The 24,861-nt window shown below is 38.6% G+C and overlaps 1 protein-coding gene across 1 annotated transcript in view; it reads right to left on the minus strand.

The window, feature by feature from the left end:
- Positions 1-24,857, minus strand: part of LOC137992592 (ubiquitin-conjugating enzyme E2 Q1-like) — a 32,454-nt gene extending 7,597 nt beyond the window's left edge. Inside the window, exons 1-12 of the mRNA XM_068838004.1 lie at positions 24,571-24,857; positions 24,347-24,454; positions 24,138-24,239; positions 16,126-16,197; positions 14,993-15,045; positions 11,396-11,489; positions 10,765-10,849; positions 8,903-8,963; positions 8,499-8,589; positions 7,537-7,595; positions 6,939-6,987; positions 5,880-5,978 (exon numbers count right to left, since the gene is read on the minus strand). Of these exons, the coding sequence (XP_068694105.1) occupies positions 5,880-5,978; positions 6,939-6,987; positions 7,537-7,595; positions 8,499-8,589; positions 8,903-8,963; positions 10,765-10,849; positions 11,396-11,489; positions 14,993-15,045; positions 16,126-16,197; positions 24,138-24,239; positions 24,347-24,454; positions 24,571-24,729 (1,032 nt within the window). The 5' untranslated portion in view covers positions 24,730-24,857. The remainder of the gene's footprint in view (positions 1-5,879; positions 5,979-6,938; positions 6,988-7,536; positions 7,596-8,498; positions 8,590-8,902; positions 8,964-10,764; positions 10,850-11,395; positions 11,490-14,992; positions 15,046-16,125; positions 16,198-24,137; positions 24,240-24,346; positions 24,455-24,570) is intronic.
- Between the last annotated feature and the right edge of the window lie 4 nt (positions 24,858-24,861).

The following is a 24,861-nucleotide window of genomic DNA, read 5'->3' on the forward strand; positions in this document are numbered from 1 at the left end:
CTACTCAGTCTAGAGTTTAGAGTCTAGAGTCCAACGTTCAGCACGGGTTAAGTTTGGATACCTGGATGCAATTGCATTCCAGAGGATGGCGCCCCTGTAACTAACAGACTGTTCTAAGTATCAAGATTGAAACCTAGGAATAGCAATGTTTTCTGATCTTCTTAACAAGTACTCGGTATTTCTCACAGTAACAATGTTATCACTTAATGGTACAGGTAGTCTGTCATTGTAAGCATTATGCATAAGCTTGAACAGTTTGATGTTGTAAATGTAAGCTAACGAATGCCATTTGGCTATCTTAAGTGCGTCTTCATAAGAAGTGTCATTCCCTAAGTTATAGATTAACTTCGCGGCTCGGCCGTGGAGTTTATCGATTGACCTAAATAGCTCAGAGTTGCTGCCGTTTGCCCATATCACAAGGCCATAGGTGATTGAAGGCAAAATAACACTAAAGTAGAATTGTTCTAAAATGCTCTTAGGTAGAAACTTCGATTTTCTTAATAGATTGAGTTTATTGGCAAAGTTCTTTTTCACTTCAGATAGGTGTGGTGACCATGTTAGCCTATCGTCCACAGTTACACAGAGTAGCCTCGATTTGCTTACCAGTTTGAAAAGGCAGCCCCCGATTGTAACGAGTGGGGTTGGCCCCACAGTATTGGTTTTAGATAATAGCATAACCTTGCTCTTTTTGGGGTGTGGTGTGAGCCTGTTATTAAGACACCAGGAGTAAAGCTCCTTCAGTACTTTGTTTAGTTGGTGTATTGGTTGGTTTCACCTGAAGGGACCGAAGATGGTAAGTCGTTGATATACAGTGCTAATAGGACCGAGCCCTGAGGGATTCCAACTGAAACTGATTGCATTTTAGATTTAATGCCATTTACGACAGTGTACTGAAGTCAATTACTAAGGTAGCTTTTCAGCCAGTTGTACAATGGACCTAAAATCCCAAAGTTTCTCTGTAACTTTGTCCACAGCTGTTCGTGCTGGACACAGTCAAAAGCCTTTTTAAAATCCACCTCTTTTCTCCACAGTTCTGTTAATTGAGTTAGAATTAGTTCAGTAGAGAAGCCTTTTCTAAATGCCCACTGTCTGTCAGAGGCGAGATCGTTAGAGGCAAACACAAGTGTCACTAAGGCGTCGTTTACTACAGATTCGAGAATCTTGCTCGGTACGCTAAGTAATGATATTGGTGTGTAGTTAGCTGGATCAGTCTCATCGTCGCCCTTGTGAATTGGAGTAACCCGTGCGCATTTCCCCTGAGAGAATACAGTTTCGTCTTTGAGGCTGTGTTGATACAAGCGTGTTAAGGACGGTGCCTACTAATTCAAAGGTATTTTTGCATGGTTTACTGAATATGCGGGAAAAGCAGATCTCAACAAGTGTTATTAAAATCCAAAAAGAAAATTGGGAGTAGCCACGCATTTTTCAAAGATAATTAATCAACAATATTAGCAAAAAGCTTTAAAATACAAAGCAATGTATGGCGTTCCTTTCCAAATTAATACTTTAATTATCTCTGAAAAATGCATGGTTACCCCCAATTTTCTTTTTGGATACCAAGAGCACATGCTAAGTTCTGCTTTCTCTGCATAAATTTAAACAGCGCAAAAATATCCCCGCATTAGTAAGCACTTCCGATAGAAAATCCGTATCTGGAGATGCGCAGAACGTATGCACAATAACAATAGTAGGCACCGTCCTTAATGATGGTACTATCACATTCCCAGCGAGCTTTAGTAGCTTTGGGTTAACGTTGTCTGGACCAGCGGACTTTTTTACCTGGATAGAACCTATTTTTTCTGTTACTTGTTTTTGGTTAATACCGGTAGTAGCTCTGGACAATGGTGGTACTGACTGACGTACTGACTCGAGGAGTCCACTTGCTAAGAGCTGTTTCATTACTCAAAATGGCATCCAAAGCCAAAATCAGAGAATACAGGCACGTTGAGCTAGACTGATATTGAAGTGGAACTCTTACTTGGAGTGGTTCGATCTTACTCATCACAATCAAGATTTTGAAGGCCACGAGTGAGAGTCCGTGAAGAGAAAATATGAGGACTTATGAAGTAAATTTATATGTCAGTACGAAGAATTCCCACACAGCAATAGTCTCTTTAATCGTGAGAGAATCACCAGCAAAATCAAAGATCTCATGAAAAATTATAAGAACCTCGTATATCCTGGTAGCTCAGTGGCCATTTTTTGCAAACGCAATCCAGAAGGATCACAGGTGGGCTTAGACAATCTGGATTTGTGTGATAACCTGTTTACACAATGAAAAACACAAAAACGAATCCGGTACTTAAACGTTCTGGACTTGTCACAAATCCAGAAACTTTTGCTCTAGTGTACACATAGTTATAGTCTTCATTTTAAGATTTGCGGACAGTAGAAATATTTTATTGTTGTACATCACATAGCAGTCATAGCAAGGACGAATGAATCAAGGAAAGACAAAATTTTAGTTCTTTGTTGTGATTTATTGCCTCAAATTGCACTCCACACGAATGGCTAGTTGCCTGTTACATGCTTGATACGCAAAACCCGTTTTAACTGTGGAACGGCCATCAACTTCGGAGCTGCAGGCATTTCCACATCACGTGCCGTTATATGACTTTTCTTAAGTGAAGTGATCACACCAAGTAAAATACACTTGCCCTGTATGTTAGTACATTGAAAAAGAAAATGTGATGAACTGAAATTCCGACAAGGACAAATAATTTTATTTCAATTTCCGTTATATGACTTTTCTTAAGTGAAGTGATCACACCAAGTAAAATACAGTTGCCCCGTATGTTAGTATATTGAAAAAGAAAATGCGATGAACTGAAATTCTGACAAGGACAAATAATTTTATTTCAATTTCCGACAGCGACGAGAGTATTGATTAAAGCCTGACACGGAGGATTTTAATTTCAGACAAGTGTATTCCAAACATGACAACTGTTTGTGGAAGTGGGTGTTCATCATGTAGTTCGTAGTCATGAACTATTTCAGTGCTGTCAAGCTATTCTTTAGAACAATAATATATTACTGGCCAAAAAAAGCAAAACAATAAGCTAGCTAATGAGTCAGACGTGTATATCAGTATACGCATATACGTGTATATTTATACGCGAATATGCATATGGTTATATGCACATACGCTTATACATATCCGCCTTTCGTGTGTGTTTTCTGGTTAACATATTTCTGAGCAGTACTGCAGCTCACACCTTCAGGGCTTGCAAGGCGTCTTGCAGCCCCAAAAATGTCATGTCGAGTGTGTTAAGTGTGTTCAGTGTGTTCAGCAAACAATTTCGCTGAATTCTTCGAAACTAAAATTATTGAAATCCAAAATCAAATTAAAGTTCACTTGACTCCTGATCTCTTCTGCACCTTTGACTCACCTTCACTACAAAGCCAACTAATTAATTTTTCACCTACATCTACTGATGAATTGTCTAAGATTGCTCATAAGATCGTCTTAAAATCATGCATCTTAGACCCACTTCCTTCCGCACTGATGAAAGAATACTTTGAAATGTTTCTACCGACACTTTGTAAGATCGTTAACTTATCTCTGGAATCTGGTTATCTGCCTCCTTCTCTTAAAACTGCTTTCCCTACATCTCTACTCAAGAAACCTTCTTTAGATCACGAAATCTTTAAAAATTACAGACCGATCTCAAACCTTACAGTAGTCTCGAAAATCATTGAAAAAGTCGTGGCTGTGCGCTTACATGAGTACTTGCTAAGTAACCACCTTCACGAGCCACTACAGACGGCCTACAAGCCTTTTCATAGCTGTGAAACTGCTCTTGTACGTGTCCATAATGATATCATGCGTGCTATTGATAATCGTCAGTGCGTTATACTTCTTCTTCTTGATCTGTCTGCTGCCTTCGACACCGTCGCCCATGAAATCCTGCTTAATAGATTAAACTCTAAATTTGGAATCAGCGGAACTGCTCTCAACTGGTTTCAATCTTACCTTACTGGTCGCACTCAATCTGTTCTGATTAATGGGAATAAATCACAACCTCATAACCTCAGTTGTGGAGTACCCCAAGGCTCTGTGCTTGGACCTATCCTCTATTTATTGTATACTGCCCCATTAACTGACTTATTTCGACACCATAACTTCCAATTTCACCTCTATGCTGACGATACGCAACTTTACATTTCCTTTTCAACAAATAATGACCTGGAACTGACTGAGGCTGTTGAACGTATCGAGTTATGCCTGACTGATTTGGACAAATGGATGAGTATCAACAAACTAAAATTGAATAAAGAAAAAACTGAGTTCCTCTTTATTCACTCAAAATTTAGACTACAGCACTGCTTGCCATCAATCTGCTTTGGTCAAGACACCGTCCAGCCTTCTCAAACTGCCAGGAATATTGGTGTCACTTTTGACAGTACCATGTCAACGCTGCCTCATATTAATACTGTATGTAAATCTGCATTCTATCACCTTCGTAATCTATCACGTATCAGAAAATTTATATCAACGGAAACTGCCAAAACACTTGTGCATGCCTTTATCTCATCCAAACTTGACCACTGCAACTCCCTTCTGTACAATCTTCCGAAATATGCTGTTAAAACTACGGTATAGACAAAACGCCGCCGCGCGCTTAATAACTTTTTTCTCGAAATTCAACCACATTACTCCCATCTTGAAAGATCTACACTGGTTACCAATTAATGAACGCATAAAGTTTAAGATTCTAATTCTCACTTTCAAGGCTTTGCATGATTTGTCTCCCTCGTACATACAAGAACTGATAAGTCTCTACCGTCCTTCAAGAACCCTCCGCTCATCTACATCGCTCCGTCTTAACCCTACCAGCTATAATTTGAAGTCTTATGGATCTAGAGCTTTCGCTGTCGCCTCGCCACAACTTTGGAACGATCTCCCAGAACAAATAAAAAACTCTGATAATCTCCAGACTTTCAAAACACGACTTAAAACTTATTTATTCAAGGAAATTTTTGTATAACTCTTTTTCGTTTATGAATTAATTTTTAATTTTTAATTTTTCATGACTTGTAAAGCGCTTAGATCACCTCTGGATAGGCGCTATATAAGAAATATTATTATTATTATTATTCAGAAATATGTGTGCTACTTTACAAAACCGGCGAAAACCGTGTCCCTGCAGTAATGTGAATGTGACCCTTTGGCCTCACACTTTTGCATCAGTTTCATTCTAGTTTTGACCGATAGGCTTGTTGGTAGAAACGAATGATTCTGCTTTTAAAGCTTTGACCCGGCCTGCAGGATCTTTTTGTCCTGTTAGGTTGTGTTACCGGCTTTCTAAAGGCTTTGTTTGCCTTACCTTTTCTCTGAGTTTCTTAGCAGATCGTTATGCTCTTTGTGCCTTTATTTGTTTCGCTCGTTCTTCTGACTTCTGAATCGTGCATTGGTTTGTGGCCATGAGGTAGGTTGGGGGTGTCTCAAATTTTATGGATACTAAAAGGGGTCCCTGAAAATGTTTAATGCAGCAACTAGGGGTCTTCCAAATTTTTTAGATGGTAGATAATTTCTTATCAGCCCCCTCCCCCCCAACATGTTTTTGTGAATGCTCCCTAATTTTATTTTCACGTACATTGTGAAAATTGAAATTTTCTTTTGCTTTCAATTAGTAAACGATCTGGTTAAAAAAGGAGAAACATTTTGGTAATATGACATATTTCATTGGAATTTCAAAATTTGCAAATGGATGGAAGAAGGAAAGGAAGGAAAATGTTCACAAGTGAATGTACCTTACATGCACAACCTACCCAAAAAAGGGTTTTTTGTTGTGGTTGGCAGGTTTGAATATAGCCAAAAAAACATTCTGAAACAGAATACAATTTAAACCATCTTGACTACCGGGGTATATTCATACCTTTTTGTTGTCTTGGAAGTTAATTCTTGCCTTTCCTTTGACCAACGTAGCAGCTATTTGCATGATAACTGCCTCCACTGTATAGGCACTGCTCCATCCCTAAAGAGGAAAGAAAAAGGAAAGGAACTTCATTTAAGTATAGTCTTTAAGTGCTGGAAAACTAATTGGGGACACCGTAAACTGAAATTTCCAAGTTAATGCAAATTACTGCAAGTTAAATCACATGTTGGTTTTTTGGGAGGGGGAAAAATGGAGTACCTCTCAGAGCAGAGTACAAAACCAACAGAATTAACCCACATATGACGCTGAATCTGGAAATTGAAAACAGGCCACAATTATGGGAGGAGAGTGCTCCCACCGCTACACCAGCCCTGCACTCCATTTACAATATCTACATCATCATATTTACATCACCTTAAAAATGAATGTCACCATTAACAGAAGTTACTGACAGTGTGAAAATAGACACAGCAATAATCAAAGAGATGGGCATTACAGGAAACAACTCCATAGTTCAATAACAAAGAACCTGATAGGAGTTTATTACCTTTATGACTCTTATTGGGTGGTTTGAAAAAATAATAACTGTTGCATCCATATTTGGCATGTCCTAATGGTGCTGCAAAGTGCCCCATTTCAAGAAAAAAAAATTTCATAGATAGTTGAGAGTTTTAGATTCAATTTGGTATCAATTTTTTTTTCTGTACAAATGCACCTGACTTGCTCCTTGTTTGACATTAAGGTTCTCAATAGGAAAAATACTACATCCAAGCCAGACCTTAGTATTAAATTGTCAATACTTGGGAGTTTTCTTATCTTACTATCTTACTGTTCATACTGTAACATGTATATATAAAAGAACTCTTTATTCACAATTTGCTAAAAAACCCATTTAGTTCACCATTAGAAATATTGCCAATGGAATTCAAGGAATTCCCACATGACATCTCCAGTACATGCCTTATTAGATCAGATTAACTGTCTTAAAATGTAAAATTACTTAAAGGGCACAGAAGACAGATATAAGGAAGAACACTGACAAAAAAGGGGTGACTGTACCTGAGGAGTAAGCAGTTCCATACACAGAGCTCCTCCACTTAACACATAACTAAGGAGAGGAAAAAGAGTAACTTCAAAGTAAATATTATGGATGGCATTCAAGTCAAACTACAAAAAAACATCAGAATCACCACTTATCGTATTAGCTTACCAAAAACAAGCTTTCATATAATACCAAGGTCATTCATCGTTCAATCTGAGTGGTCGTAAGAGATGTACAATATACATGTAGAGAATAGGTCATAAAGCCCCTCTGAAAGCTTCAAAGTGTTGTCTAGATTTATGCCCACATATTTAAAGCATAGGCTTGAGCTTAAGATATTTTAAACTTTTAATGTTCACTTTGAAAGAAAACTTTACACCATGAGAATGAGATACATGTAAACAAGTGAAATAATCATACACAATGTACATGTTGGTCAGAATATAAATAGCGGGGTATTAAAAATGGCCTGCCATCACTGTAAAAAATGTTACAAATAAAAAAATCATTACTTGTATCACCTTTGCGGCTCCTTTTGGAATATTGCAAACAATAGCATTCAAGAGAGCAACGGACAAGTTCTGTCTGGATTTACCTACAGGTGTAATAACTTACCCTGCTGTTAAGACAGGATAAATAACCCTGACAAATGGAGGATCAAATGGAAATTTTTCCTGTAAAAGAAATAACCGCAAACAAAAAAAAGGATATTAATGAAATAAGCTCCTGACATTTCTTATAACCCACTGGATCCTGGCAGTGAGAGTTAACAGATTTTACTCTGTCTAATGCCCAACGATTTTAGTCGTCAACTGGGGGTTTCCTGGGATGCCTGTGGAATGAATGGGTTAATACAGTGTATCTGCACTGGTACACAGGAAAGGGAAATCATTGGTTCTTGAGCAGCATGTCCAATTTTTACACCCCACACACCAAGTAACAAAAAACTGATATAATAAAATGGCTTATACCAATTAACCCACTGACGTCCAAACCAGCCGAAACCGGCCAATCAGTCACCGACAGTGGGGAGTCCCTGGGAGTCAATGGGTTAAAGTATTTGTTTATTTATGCTTTATGCTTTCAGCTGCCAGAAATGATACTTTACAAAAATTTAGTTGACCCAGATTTTCCTCCTGGATTTTTCTGATTTTTTAATTCATTTCTTCTGAACCTTTTCTATATAACTGGACAGAAAATCACTTTTCTTGAGCCAATGACAGTAATACATAGAGCATTGTAAAAAGAAAGGCTGTGAGGCTGAAATTTTCATATATTCTTGAACTTCAAGTACCCTACAGGGCTGGAAATAACAGTCGGTCATCGGACATTGTCCGACCAAATTTTGGAAATGTCCGGCCAATTTCACATTATGATCAGACACGATGACCAAACATGACACCAGCACATCTTGAGTTCTCTTCTTCAAGGTGTTGTCAGTCAATAAATTATGTCCAGTCCAATTTGTCAAATGTCCGACCAAAAGGAAGATTTGAAAGGACATATGTCCTCTGAATAAAGAAAAATTATTTCCAGCACTGCCTTACATATAAATTTACATTATATATTTCACTCACTGTAAATGTCATGTTTAATAAAACGTGATCTGTGCCTTCTTGCCCTTTGAGCTGCATTAGATCTTTGTGTAATGTACTATCTGGATCCACTCTAAAGATACATGTAGCAAAGTCAGCAGTCAAATTCAATATAACTGTTGAAAGTCATTTGCTATGTACACTGTGAGATAATTACTAACAAAAGATAGAAGCGATCATCACACTTCTCTGAAGAGGACAATTTAAGCAAATGTCTCTTATAGACAGGTGGCTTCAATGCCATTTGAAACCATGAGCTCTGTGATGCCAGTGCAATGCTCTACCAACTTTAATAGCTGTGAAGCCACTCAGTCAATTTTGTTGGGCTCATAATTGCTACAAGAAAAAATTACTTTTGAAATCAATTTATCTGGAAGTGTACATACCTGATAACTTTAATTGTCCAGTCATATAGATTATCATTGTTAAGACACACCGAATATGTTCCTGGAATAATAATCAAAGGGCTCCATTGTACCCATCATGTTTGTCATGGATAAAATTAGTTATCGTGTGGCCAGATGAGAACAATAAGTGGTATTTGAAAAGATGTGATGCATGTCTATTGTCTTGTCCAAAGGTTACATTGAGTTTCACAAAACTTTGGACAGGCGGTTTGCAAAGTTCGTTTTAAATTCTTAAAGTTTGCTTTGAACTTAAGAATTTCATTGCATAACTGTCAAGCAAATGGCAAACTTTTTAAATGAACATGAGAATTTTGCACCTAACTTTGTGGGAATGTGGCAAAGCTTGTTGAGATTGGGTAGTGTGATTGGTTAGTCCCACAATAGTCCTCACCATCGAACAAAAAAAATACATTGCCCCTGGATCAGTTGCTGCACAAGCTGCTAAATACTGGATAAGTCTATTTTCGTTTTCAAGAGTCAATTATTCCTGTGGAATAACACTAACTTTCTTGAAAGAATGACCAAGATCTTGTGTTAAGCTGCGATTGATAAGTGCACGCAATGGGACATTTTCAGGCAATCAAACATTATTCTCTACCAGTTTGTTGAGGATTTCCCTGCTGTAAATGCTGGGCTTGGTAATATAAATGTTCACATTGTCAGTACACACTGAATATTTTTTTCGCTAAACTGAATGTTTGCACCAGTTCGAAACGAATTGCGGCCATTTTTTTCCTTTTTCTAACAAATGCTGCCTTTTTATAGGCTTCAAAACTTGCGAAAAACCAAGCATCTTTTGTTCACGACCGAGTTAGAAGGGGAGTGCATTTTTTCCTGATTTGATGTCACAATCTACTTTGGATGCATGTTTACAAAGAGTTAATGCAATGTAAATCAGTTTGTGACGTCAAATCAGGGATAGACCCACTCCCCTTCTGACTCGGTCGTGAACAAAAGATGCTTAGTTTTTCGCAAGTTTTGAAGCCTATAAAAAGGCAGGATTAGTTAGAAAAAGGAAAAAAAGGCCGTAATGCATTTCGAAGAGGTGCAAAGATTCATGTAGCGAAAAAAATATTTTGGGGTTAGGGGCACTCTAAGTGAAATGCAAAGTGAACTTCTCAAACCACCCATCCAAAGTTTTGTGAAATGCACTGTAAGGCATTTTAATAAAATTTACCTACAATTTTTTGACAGGTCATTGGACATGTAAAAGTCATGATAAACATGCATGTACGTCCCGCTCAAAAGCTGGCCATGATTGGGCAAAAAGATCTCTGATGATGAAACAGCCCTTCTAATGTTATGGTAGCTCAAACTCTTGTTCATTATATTTAAAGGGGTTAGGTCACGCAATTTTAGGCAATTTCAGCACTGATCGAATGGTCATAGAATTAACTAAAATATCAAAATAACTGTTCAAAACTATAGAAGAACTCTAACAAAACACAGGGAAGCCAAGAAGGGACATGGATGGACAAAACTGGAGAGGATTGAAATGGATTGAATTTGGGTAAATTTGAAAAACGTCGGCCCACCTTTTTTCAAATTTATATCAGTCTATGTCAAAATGTCATTTACACAGCTGGAAAATCATTCTCAGTTGTTATGTTGATATTGCAAATGAAAGACTCTTGCTCTCCTAATTTGACGTTTAGAGGTCATAATTAACAAAATTAAACAAAATTACCTAAAATAGCGTGACCTAGCCCCTTTAATAGTAGAAACATGATAATCATCATATTCTTAAGTAAGATAAAGAAAGGGTTTACATATAATAAAAAGATTCTAGAATTAACCGAAATAATAATCATTATTTTGAGATACATTATTTATTTTAATACCTCTTTTGAAGCTCTCCGACCTGTACACATCTCTGAGTTCCTTCATTAATCTATCTGTTGCTTGCACTGACCCACAGACTGTGCCCTGCAATAAAGCCAAGACAGCAAAAATGCTAAATGACGACTGGGACGTCGTCACAGTAACTGTGGAAACAAAATGGCAAGTAGTTTGGGTGCCAGAGTTTATTGTTAATTAAATATTAAGTTGTAATTGTTTGTTCCAATGGCACTACAAAGCCTATGGGGCAGTAGTCAATTAAGCCAGAAGAAATAATATTATCTGAAACACCTCAAGTTTTTAATGCAGCCAAAGTTAAGGTCAGCTTAGAATTTACAATGAGTCTAAACACTTCCTAACATTTAAATTTTTGGTCTGAAACTCTTAAAAACATCCATCCTTGTCTTGTCTGGCCTGGTTAGATACATGTGCATATTCAAACTCCCTCAAAAATAGACTTGACTGATTAGTGTCTGTTCAAATATAAGCGCTACATGACCAACGTTTGAAAAATAATGTAATCCCCCCTCCCTCAAAAATAATTCTGCTGTTAACTTTTTTGAGACTTTCCAAGAATTTGGTCCACAGAAAAAGGACATGTGCATGAACAGTGACTTCACTACTGATAAAAACCTTAAGATGGTCTTCCCTCCTATTAACTCTTATCCGCTCCAACACTGCATAGTTTGCCGCACCAATTTCCTGCACTTCTTTATTAGAGTCCTGCCTGTTTAATAAAATGAACAAACAGCTACAGTGTCTCATGGGTTCTTTTGAAAAAAGGAGTAACCAATAAACCATTTTTACAGTTGTGTCCGTAGTTACCTGGCCTATGAATGAAAGTGAGGCTAGAGTTGAGCTTGTGTTGATAGAAACATCACTGCTTTTCTCATGTAAAAGAAATGTCTTAAGCAGGGAGGTCAACTCCAGCCTCAGGGGTGGTACAGTGGTGGGAGCACTTGCCTCTCGCCAATGTGGCCAGGGTTCGATTCCCGGTCCCAATGTCACATGTGGTTTGAGTTTGTTGTTGGTTCCCCCCTCCAGAAAAACCAAATTCGACCCTGAATGCACGGACACATGCTAAACGAGCTCCTGAGCACTCTTAAGGAGTACCATGGATAAACAAACAATTTATTTGATCAATAGTTCAGAAAGATCTCACAGTAAATATAATTATATCGGCAGTCCATCGATTTTGATTAAGACAAGAGAGGTGAGAGAGTATGTAATGTACATTTGTTCTTGCATGCTCTTAGGTGAGCTGCAAGAGAAGCTCTGGATATTCGTGGCCATTTGCATTTGCTACAGATGAAGTCACTGTTGCTAGGAATGGAGTGGCACCGATCATGAGCTGACAAATAGTCAACTGCCCGCTCCTCCTCAACTCTTTTGGTCTTAGTGTAGCACACCACACCATGTTGTTCTGGATGAGGCTTGCCGTTCCCAGGTATCAGTGTCAATCTGAGCACACTGAGCCTGTATAGAAGTGTAGTTTCTGGCTGCCACGCTTCCATTTCCTGTAGATAACTTGCATAGGGAGGCGGTTACCAGACATATGAAAAACATGTCCAGACATTGAAGCTGAGCTGTGGTAATCAAGGATTCTACAGTTATTCCAGGACAGTCACATCAGGAATTCTGTCTTGCCACTTGATGTTCAGGATGTGGCGATTGTGGCGGAGTTGCACTCCGGTCAGCCGCTTGATATGTCTTCAGTACAAGATCATAGCTTCCGTGCAGTATAAAAGCATTGGCACCACTGCAGAGTTGTAGACCTTAATCATCATACATAGTTTGATGTCCTGACGTCACCAGAGACACTGCTGGAAAGACCCAAAGGCCTTACAAGCTACATGAATTCTCCAGTCGATCTCAGCATCGGACGAGTTCTTGTTATTGACAGTGCTGCACAGATAGGTGAACGTTGCAGCAGTCTTCAGTGCCTCACAGTACACCTCTATGGCAGGTTGCTTAGTTTTGGTAGCATTTATCCGCAGCCCGAAACAAGTTGCAGCTTCAGCAAACACATTGGTAATCTCCTGTATGTCCTGCAGGCTTGCAGCTACTAGCTAGTGATGAGTCATCTGCATAAAGAAGCTCCCTCGCACAGACCAGCATTGTTGAGCAAGGTTGAAGAGACCTCCACTTAATTGGGTTCGAATGTATGCCCCTTTAGGGGTTCTGTTACCCACATATTCCAGAACTGCAGTGAGGTAGACTGAAAAACAAAGTCAGTGCCAAGACACACCCCTGTGTCACTCTGTGGCAAACTGAAAAAGGAGCATTAGTGCAGCCTCAAACAGAAACCACAGCAGACATGTTGTCATAAAACTGTCTGACCATGTTTATAAACTTGCCAAGGCAACTGTACACATTGAGTACTTCCCCCAGTGTGGTTCGGTCAACTGTGTTGAAAGCTTTTGAGAAACTGATGAATACAATGTACAAAGGTTGTTGCTGTTCAACAGCCTTCTCTTGTAGTTGATGCAGTGTAAATGTGATATCAGATGTTAACCTTCCAACCCTGAAACCACATTGGCTGTCAGGGTGGACACTTTCTGACAGTGGCTTCAGTCTGTTTAAGGACCAGATGGTCTACAACCTGCTCACCTCTGAGCTTCAGGACAACTGAGGGGATGCCATCTACAGTACATGTAAGCCTGGAGACTTGCCAGAACGAGTCTGCTACAGAGCCTTTTCCTAATTCATTGGCAGTGATTGGTTCATCAAGTTCATGCCTTGTTGGGTTAACTACCAGCATGTGCGTAGCATCTCTTCTGGCATGACTGAACCTTTTGCTTTAAAGGAGAACTGAAGGCCAAAATCAGGAAAGCTTAAATAAGTAAAGTTAAGTTTGTGGGATTATTTCTTCTCGTTTTCTGTTTTTTTTGCGAGAGAATGACTTTGAAGTCAGGCTTTTCCTGTCGTTTCAGCCTTTTCAGTGCAGGCTCAAAAAACTAAATCTTCAGCCTGCTGTGACATATGATATGGGGAACAGAGATTTCATAATCAAGAGAAACAAGTGCTGCTGTAGATATGTTCTTCGTTTTGCTATTTCTTCATGGACTCGATATTCACGACAGACATCAGTCAAAACACTGCTTCTGCATGGGGCACTCTCACATGTCTTCCCCATATCATACGTCATAAGCTGCAAAAAATGACCGCCAACTCCTCCATTCTGAGCCACAATGCTTTAGGTGGAAAAACGACGGATATGCCAGAAAAAAGTTGAAAACATTATTGTGCATGGTCTAAAGTGTAAACAAAAAATACTTATTTTTTTGCCTTCAGTTCCCCTTTAATAGCTTGTAAAAGTGTTCTCTCCATCAGTCTGTTATATCTGACAGGTCTGTTAGGAGGCATCTCCCATCAGCTGATTTCACAGGGAAGAGAGCATTTGCTCACAGACCATACACAGACTTCAGAGCTGAGAGCAAGCCATGGGAGTACCAGCATCTGCAAACATTTGCAGCTCAATGGCCTTCTTGTCCCACCAAGTGTTCATTCTCCTAACTTCATGTTGGAGAGTTGACCAGCAGCTGCTTGCTCCTTTCAGAGTTATTATTCAGATGTCAACTGTGTGCCTTCTCCTTTTCCACAAGAAGGGGTTGGATTTCATCGTGATTGTCACTAACCCAGCTTGGTGTATTTCGATTGGGGTGACCAAGAACTTCTGTCACAGTGTTCAGCAAAGTGTCCTTCAATGCACTCCACAAGGAGTCCACATCCTCCAATGGTGTCGCACGCAACTCCTCTAGAGGCTTGTGAAGAGAGCAACTTATGGCATAACAGAAATTAGTGGTCTTTTGCTTTTTCCCATCTAGCTTTTTCGGGATGGCTACAGATGAATTTCTTCTAGGAGCCTGCAACTAGAGCTAAACTTCTGCTCTTACCAAATAGTGGTCAGTGGAGCATTCTGCACCTCTCATAGCCCTCATGACAAGCACTTCCTTGAGATGTTGCTTTCGAGCAAGTACCGGTATGTATTTAAGTAGATGGGAATGCTTAGACCTGGAGTAACATGGACTGTAAAGTCCCATCAAATGATAAACAATCATATATTTTTTTAAAATTCAAACTAGTTAATGCAAAGGAAGAAAAGATGTTGAATTCCTTTCAATTATTTTTTCCCTTGCTCCCTGTTTTCCTCAACACGGCATATTTGACCAACAAAATCAATCATGCATCCAGCACTTCCAATATGTAACTAAATCTTAAGATCCTTACTCTGTATCCTCTTCCATTTCATAGTTATCAGAATCTTCACTATCCTCATGACCCTTTCAAAAAAAATGTTATAACATGGTATGACTAATAGTGACATCAAAATACTTCTTCTTGGCATGGCTCAGGCACCGTTTACACGAACACAGTTTCACTTTGACACGGTTTCATGACTTCAAAACTGCATCAAATTAAAATTGATGTGGTTTGGAAGTGTTTACACGAAACCGTTTTCGCAAGAAAATCAAAGATACAAAAAGCAAGCCGTGCACTACATGCTAAATTCACCATTTTGAATCGAATGCAAATTTCATGGCACAATAGTAACTGTATTCAAATCAATGCGGTTTCGCCGTTTACACAACAGATAAAACTGCAGTGTGAGGAAATTAATAACACCGCTAGAAAGTGAAGTGTCTCCACTATTTTTACAACTTGTTGTAGCTGTCATGTTGTAGGTTACACAAGCTAAATGCAATCAAGATGGCGGATACAAAGTACGTTCTTTCAATACCAGCAGTCTTTCTGTAAAATGCTGCACCCGTGATTTACACAGAAGTAACACTGCTGGTAATGGTGTTGTGTTGAAATTCCACATCTTTTAAAGGAAAACAGACATGTTACATGTAATTTGATTTGATCCACATTTTTTCGCATCAAAGCAATTGCAGATGTTCCTTAACCTGAATCGCTTATTTGTTTATTTTTCACTTTTTCCAGAAATGAACTCGCCAACTTGGCGACTAAAGGAGAATTTTTAGTCGCCAAGGTGGAAGTTTTAGTCGCACTGGCGAACATATTGGTCGCAATTTCGAGCCCCGATTTACCTTAGGTGATCCAAACCAACAGGGTTATCACAAATCACATTGCACACACATTATTGACTCTGCCTCCTCTTTCGTAAATTTCAAAACAAAGGTTCCTTCTTTTTGCTTATAGACGGAGGGAGAAAACAGATTATTATTTGTACATGTTATTTCTTGAAAAAGTTTAATTCTAGGCCAGATGCAAAAACTTCAGCCAATTTCCTGAAAGCAAAAATAAAAAATTGAAAAAACAAAAAGCCTAAAATTTGACATTTGCCACTTATGCACCCAGACCTTCAATAGCTTTCACCCTTTTTCAAGTGCATTTACCTCTTCTAAACCTTCATCTTCACTCTCATCATCCTCTTGTGATGTTGTACAGTCTTTCGTACCAACATCTTCCTGGGAGAATAAAATAAAAATGTGCAAAAACAGTCATTTACAGGGGTTTCATTAAGTTTGACGCAGGGGGGCATGTGGGTTTAACACCCAGGCAAAGCATCCCTCTTAGGGAGATCTGGGGGCATGCTCCCCAGAAAATTTTGGGATGTGTTTTCCTGCATTCTGAAGCCTACAGCAATGTTCTTCAACCACAGAAAAATAACACCTTTTTTAGACAATTTAATGATTCGATACGAATATTCACAAGAAAATTAATTCATTAATGTGACACAAAAAAGTGCACTCACATGTTGGCCTTTCCTCTGCTAGAGGCAATTCAACTCATGAAGAAAATGTGTTATGGGGCAATTCGTTCTGAGTTGAATGTTGCTTTTGAAATTGAACGCAGCATATGAAATTGTGAAATTTCGACAACAGAAGATAGATCAAATAAAGGACAAAACTGTATTTTTTAAATCAATCTTTGTATATAAAAAAACCCAATCCCGTCAGATGTTGAAAGCAGCAAGGCAAAGTCATGTCCACAACCCATCAGTTTGCTCAGTGCACAGCCCTTAATGAAACCCCTGCATTTATAACACCAATGTTACTTACACTCAAACAAAAATTATTTTACAAACTGGTAAAGACCAACAACTCATGAAATCTCATAAATTTAACAACGACAACAACAACAATAATAATAATAATAATAATAATAATAATAATAATAACGAAAAAGAAATAGATAGCCTGGTATCCACAGTTCAGGCTTTTAGTCAAGAAATAGGAATGGAATTTGGTATAAAGAACTGTGGAGTGACGGTTCTGAAGAGGGGTAAGCTGTAAGCTGAGCAAGACAGAGGGTATTCAACTTGTGAATGGCGAGACAATTAAGGAGGTGTGTGAAGAGGGATACAAGTACCTGGGGATAAAGTGAAGGAACAAAAAATGAAGGACATATTTAGAAACGTGTACATGCGAAGACTGAAACTAGTCATGAAATCCAAATTGAATGGTAAAAACAAAATCAAAGCCATAAATTGTATCCTTGCTACGATATGGTGGAGGTGTGATTGGATGGACGAAAGAAGAACTGCAAAGCATGGATAGAAAGACCAGAAAAGTGATGACAACGAATAAGGAGCTACATGAACACTCAAGGAGTGACACTGCAAGGATATAATTATGTACTAAGGAAGAGATGGGGTAGAGGACTTATTAGTTGTGAAGCTTGGGTCCGGGGAGAAGAAAACAGTCTGGGTTGGTATCTAGGGAGATGTAATGAGGTTTTGTTAAGGAAAGTGGGGGAGAGAGGAACAGTGAAGACAGATGAGGCAAAGGAACCAAGAGAGTATAAGAAGAGTGCAAAACAGGAAACAGAAAACAAATGGAAAGGGAAGCAAATGCATGGGCAGTATGTTAGAGACTTGACAGGAGTGGACTGGGATAAAACATGGCGGTGGACGCAGAAAGGAGACCTCAAAGGATGTACAGTAGCATTGATCTGCAGCGTCCAAGAGCAAGCTTTACGAACTAATTATATCAAGTTCCACATAGACAAAAACATAGTGTGGAGAGAAAGGAGAAAGTGTAAACCATCTAACAAGTGAGTGCAGCAAGTTGGCACAACATGAATATAAGAGGTGCCACGACAATGTTGCATGGTATGCGCATTGGCAACTGTGTGGAAAGGCAGAACCTGAGCGGACCGATATGTGGTACAAACACACCCCAGAGAGAGTGGTAGAAAACGAAGGTTTCAAGGTTCTGTGGGATTTCAATGTACAGTGTGTCAGGATAGCTGAAGCTCCATGACTGGACATTCTTCGTTAGAAAGCAAGCAAAGGAGATGCGTGTGTAAAAGACAAAGAACTGGAGAAAATAGAGAAGTACCAACTTCTTAGGGAAGAAATAAGAAAGTTGTGGAAGCTGAAGAAAGTGACTGTAGTGCCAGTTGTGATCAGAGCATGAGGGGCTGTATCTGATAAATTTGACAAACACATTGAAAAGCTTGGCACCACCATCAGACTCTAAGTGATCCAGAAAACTTCTCTGTTGGGAACAGCTAGACTCCTAAGAAACGTTAACTTTTATCCCTTAGGGAATCAGGAGGGGACTCCTTTGGGAACTTTAGGAACTAGTTGCTACTCACTCTCAAGGGGAATAATTGACCAGGCCAGCAGCACCTTTTAGGCCTGTGATGTTACATAGCAATAATAGCAATAATAACAATAATAATAATGATGATGATGATGATGAAAGAAATGATCCATGAAATGAATCATATACTGAATTGTGGATTTGAAATCAAGTGAAGCTACATGTATAATCCTTGCAGTTATGAATGCAAATTCAGCAATTGCATATAGAAGCCTGAAAAATTCATGACTACAACGGGATTTGAACCTGTGACCTTGCGATGCTGCTGCGACGCTCTAACCGATTGAGCTATAAAGCCACTGATGTTGGGAGCTAGTCATTTGTGGGTACAATTTTTTTATGTTCCTGTGATGAACGCATCAATGAACAAAATGATATAATTATGAAAATAATTAATGAATTGAACTGCAGATATGAAATCAAGTGTATGATCCTCGCAGTTCTGAATTTCATTTGGCTATTCCATCCTAGAATTCTGGCTATTCCTGGAAATCTGGAAAATCTGGAAAACCTAAACCTGGAAATTTCTATCCTAGAAATCTGGCTACTCCATTCCTACAATTCCAGCCCATTCTATCTGGCTGTGGTGCTGTGCTCTGAGGTCATACATTCAGGGACCGAGCGCCTAGCCTGCAGCACAGCTCCTTCGGTCCAACCTTGTTGAGCCACGCCCTTAACATAATAATAATAATAATAATAATCAGTTTGTGATACAAGTGCTAAGCTACCTGATGTCCACCCAATGTTGGCCAATAACGGAGCTTAAAAGGCTAGATAGAGAAGCAAGGAAGGTGATACAGTCGAACCTGTATATAACGGCCCTGTACAAGGGCGACCAGTTTTCAAAGTCCCGATTTTTCGCTCATACAAACACTGTATTTGTTACCTGTATTGGGCGGCCATCTCTATTAAGTGGCCGCGGCCACCCTGTGGCAGTCCCATGTTTGTCTTTCTTTGTTATTTTTACCTGTACTAAGAGGCCACCCCTGAATGAAAACTAAGCTGTATTTCATTTTATGTGGTGTTTTATTGTGTTTAAATGCAATCCATCATCACTATAAAGAAATATCATTTGCATAGCTACTGTAAACTGACAATCGACTCTTACGTGTCGTTAACGCTTTGCAGATGTCCGCAATGTGCTTAAGTACAATACAAAATCACAACTGCAAAAAAAATGATCCTTTTGAAAATATGCTTCACTCTTCAGCTAGAAATTTCTCTTCAATTAGCTTGCTCTTTAGCCATGTGATGGAGAATGAATCGCCTTCCAAACCTATACTCGCAAGCCAGGCCATAATCTCCACCTCTATTAACTCGCTTGCCCTTTTACTGCAACTTTCCCTTTGTTTGTAGGCCATTTCAAAAATTTGGTTAGCCACAATGCCATCAACTTATGTACATGTCCAATCACTTCATAATAGTCCATCATTTAATTAGGGTGTGAATATGGTTTGGAAGCGGTTTTGCCACATCCAGATCTTGTAACTCTCGGTGTAACACTAGATTTCCGTAAATTTTGGGTGAACAACTGCCACAGTATTTGAGTCTTCCTTATTTTGCAGCACTTGTTTCAATGCGTAAATCTCATCGACTTTTGGCTACCATATACTCAAGTATGCATGGTTCCCACAGATATGAAAATAGACGTAGTCAAAAAGGCGAGAAATGTCTAAAGCCGCTCCAATAGCTATGATAAATCAATGCCCGCAAAGTTGACAGTTAATGACTTGCTCTGTAAACAAAAGTTTCAAGTGCTGAAGCGCCAGACATACAAGACTTTGTAATTCCTACCTTACTACTTCTTTAACTTGAAAAGTTTTGTTGTCTATTGTGCTACTTCTAATTAGAAACATTTCCGTTATTTATACACATTGAACAACTATGAAATGACAGAATCAGATAGTTCGTTGTGAACTGTTAGTCATAGAAATACAGTACAGTAACTGTATATCGTAGAAGATTACACGATGTTACGTTTATAATACCGTTAAGTTACAAGTTGGAACTGAACTTTGTTTAAAGCCAGTAGATCGCTTGAAAGAGTGTTGATTGTTCTATTGTTTCCTTGCATGAAGTGTATGACACGCCATTAAAACTGACATTAGACTACGCCCATTAAGTATTTTTAGTGACCCTGTATTAAGCGGGCACCTGTATTACGCGGCCAGTTTCTCAAGTCCAGAGGGTGGCCATTTTATACAGGTTCAACTGTAGTTGAAAACGGAGGCAAACACCCCCTCGGATCCACAGCTCTGGTTTATTTATCATGGAAGTTTGGAGGGCGTGGACTAAAGAGCATTAAGAGAGAGTATGAGCAAATGAAAGTGAAAGCTGCAGTGAGATTATAACTAGCAATGGTTAAGAATAGAGCTAAGAACTAAGGCCCTTGAAAACTAAGATTTAACACTTGGTCACTAAAAAGTTAACAAGTGTTGAGTGTCCGTGGTGGCAAGCAAATACCTTCTCAGTGTGTGCATAGATCAGGAATGTGATACGTAAGTCTATTGGAAATGTTCAAAATTGGCAAGAATTCCTTTCTCTGGACAAAATGAGAGTAGCACGAGAAATATACCATCAGATATAACAGTGAATAACAATATAGCAATTTTTCTTTCAAAATGGATGGAATTACTTATGAAACAGTAAACTGCCCACAATAGTCAACCTCAATGGTAGGACGGATGTGATTCTAGCGTTTAACCCGTGCATTTCTTGTCGAAGTCTACAAAACCTGAACAAAAAAAAAAACCCGGCCTCTTGCAATCTTCTGTTAGAGATGTCTTTATCCATTATTTTGCGCACTCAAGGTTACTTGTAGGTGGCCGCCAAATCGATGACACTTGAGAAAAACAAGAGGATAGTTCCAGCATTTGTAAGAAACGTTTCGCAAGGAAATCGTGGTTTCGTGACATCAAAATTTCGGTCTTCTATTTGTGACCGCTAAAAAAAAAACTGATGACCACTTGTCTAGACAGACTCGAAAAGAGTCGATGTTACCGCTTCTACAGGAAAAAGTACAATCTTGGTAGCTTGCAAATTGTAATGATTCTCTTCATCTCCTTTCAGTATTTTGCAAATTATTAACAAGGATAGGTGTTAGACTTCTTTGGATAACATTTTCTTACTAAAGATATTTTTTTTCATCGACAAATGACATGCTATGGTAAAATGAAAACAAAGAGCAAAGGTAAACATGAAGGCAATCAACCTCTTTACATGCAAGAATCAGATCGTGGTGAACAACCACATCGGACAATTCACGGGGCACACTCTTCTTTCTCCCCATACAGGTAAGGGGGTCAATGTTTACCATGCTTTTGTGCGTTTTTCATCCAATAAGGAAATCTTTTAACTTTTTTCCAGCATTAGATCTTGTCATTGTATCAAAATTGCCTGTCAATGAGTCTTTTTCTCACTTTCACATTTAAATGATTCATGATTGTTAGCCGTTGTGTTATCTTTATCAAGCATGTCAAATAAATACACTGTACATTTCATTTTGTTTAACTCGACTGTTGCTATTTTCACTAGTCTTTGAACTGGTGTTCATTAATATAACATCAAAGTGACATTGTTTACAATACGCTATAATGGGTATTTAAAATCACCAAAATGTGGAACACTCAAAAGAATATCCTGATTTTCACAGGGTATTGAATAATCTGTTAAAAATCGTAACTGTCTTACAAAGGCTGAATCTACATCCAATCTATCAAGTGGCTACTTTGCATTGAAATTCTGAAATCTATTGTTGTTGAACAAATGACTAGCTTGGTGACCTTTTCCTCTATAACTTACAGCTGTAGCATATGAAAAAGGTTGTTCTTTTCCAAACTCATTGTACTATTGAGGCCCCCCCCCCACCCCCGCAACCACTAAACACAAAAAAATTATAGATATATGATTATGTTGATCATAAAAAATTTTGTTTGACAAAATATCTCATTGTGCTCTACATGTACATTGCCTTAGACATATTAAATCAACACTCCGCCGCCACTGGAACAACTCTCCACTACCCTTGGAAACAAAAGTCAAGCAGTTTTGATTTTATTTCTACTCAACACGAGCAATGTACACATTCAGTCTCTGACAGGCTATTTCTTTATCATAGCACCACTTTAAAGATGGTGCTGAAAAGCAGGAGAATGAAAAACAGAAACTTGCTAAAGCTCACACTCATTGCATCCACTAAGAACGCTCATCGTGTTCTCCTAATGTTGAATTCAATAATAATAATACTAATAATAATACTACTAATAATAATAATAATAATAATAACAAAAATAATAATAATAATAATAATTAGTGATAATACAATACCAATAATTATAAGAAAGAACAATGATGATTATAATGATAATACGAAAATAAGGTCTTTATACACTACAGATAGCCTATGTCACCCAATATGGTTAACCCAATGACTCCTGGGGGTTCCCCATTGACGAGTAAAATCGTCTGGCGTTAGACAGGGTAAAATACTAAGTACAGCCGGTTAAGGCCGGTTTAGGGGTGAATGGGTTACCCATCGACTCCTAGGAGTGGGGCGTAGTAGATTTTACTCTGCTTAACACCAGATGATTAATTTTTACAATGGGTTAAGCTCTAAATCAGTTTTGATATACATGTATGTGAATCTGCTTTAAAATAGCTCGTTCCTCTAGTATCGGTGTGCAGTGAACTGCAGATGAAGGCCACTTTACATCCTGTCTAAGCTCTACCACTTCCTGTTTTAAACAAAATGTCTCCTATAAGAAACAAAATGTTTTGCTTAAATTATCCTGATAAGTGCAAAGGTCACATCTACCTTTTGTCTATAACCTGCACTTCAAATATATATATATTTTCATTCATTAGTCCTTTCATGGGAACAACTGAGCCTAACAAATGGACCTGCTCCCAATCAAGTGGTTTCGTGGCTCAGTTGGTAGAGCATTGCACCCGTATCACAGAGGTCATGGATTTGAATTTCGTTGAAGCCACTGAAAGCAATAATTATTGCTTTAATTGTCCTGATAAGTCCAAGGATCACGTCTATGTTTTGACTTCCCGTTTTGCTAGCTGTATTAGAGGTGATAACTACATAGAATGATTTGATATATAATTAGAAAGGAAGCTGTCTAGAGTGAGGGAACAGAGAGGCATTTTGAAAGTCTTTAATAACAAAAGTACATAAGGTTTTGTGTCTTACTGATGTCTTGGTCCTAGGGGCCTCGGTAGAATTGTAGACAATTTTTTGACTTGCCATTCAATTTAACACCAATAGTTTGGAGGGCTTTTCGGTTACTTTATGATGAGTACAATTCCAGGGGCACAACACAACAGGATAATTATTTTTATCAAATATTGGGTCAGAGGCACAAATTTTCAGTTTTAGCCACTCATTTACATAACATTTTTCACAATGGCCCCATGAATTCATGAATCCAGCACATGCATTAGAGTCTTTTTCGGCCTTAAACTGGTTCGTTAATCGTTCACTCGTCAAAAATAAAAGATGACAGTTTTCACACGAAAGGCTCACAGTGCACAAACTACTGGGACGACTTCCGGTTTGTACCTCTAAATAATTCAGTTTTCTCTTTTATTTTAGAGTCTACGGAAAAATAATGCAATATTTCTGTCTTGGCGAAAGAAAAGTACCGAATATGAATAATAATTAGCAACTTAGTCATACTGTAATCATTGTGCTCTCGTAGCACCTTGACTTGAGCTTACTGCTTATAGCTTTACAACCACCTCGGCAAAGGAAAGAGACCATCAAAAGAGGTATAACAAATTAAAAAACTTACTTGTATAAGCTGTACCAGATCTAGGCTGTCTATGTATGGTGGTAATGGGATATTCTGCCATCTGTAGAGCTCCTTGATCAAGTGCTTTGTGGAACGAAGAAGCTGATAAGACGAAAGAAACACCATTGTTAAACATAAACCAGGCTAAATCACAAACAATGACAGGGAATTACCATTTGCCAAATAAAAAAGGCACAACAAAATCTTACCAGATTCGGTGAAGTTGGTTCAATACAGCTTAAGGATTCAACAATTTGAGTAATTTTTGCATCTTCACTTTCCGCGAACCACATTGGTGGCGGGATGGGATATGATTCCTTCAGATTTAACCAACAGCAAACACTGATTAGAAGGGTTCCGATTGAGACCCTTTTGGATTTCTTAGTTTGTTAGATCGAAAATTACTATAACCATCCATTTCACAGAAGCTTACATATATATTGCAGTGTACTACATGCTCGCCATTTGGTGCAATAAATCGGTATACCACCTCGTCCAAACCGTTGGCTTCAACACGGAAATGTTCGTGCCGCAAGCCAAACGTTTTCTCAAGGATACTAAGCTCCCTTTTAAGTTCTTGAAACTTGGACATTTGCCTTTCTCAGGCAACAACGAGAGCTATGTTTTGGTGGAAACACTTTCCATCAAAAAGCAACAACCATTCCTGCTATCGAAATGAAATTTCGCGTCGATCTCGCGTCTCGGTGAGAAATTCACTACCGCT

This window comes from Montipora foliosa, chromosome 2 (assembly GCF_036669935.1).
Source record: "Montipora foliosa isolate CH-2021 chromosome 2, ASM3666993v2, whole genome shotgun sequence".
Lineage (NCBI taxonomy): Eukaryota > Metazoa > Cnidaria > Anthozoa > Scleractinia > Acroporidae > Montipora > Montipora foliosa.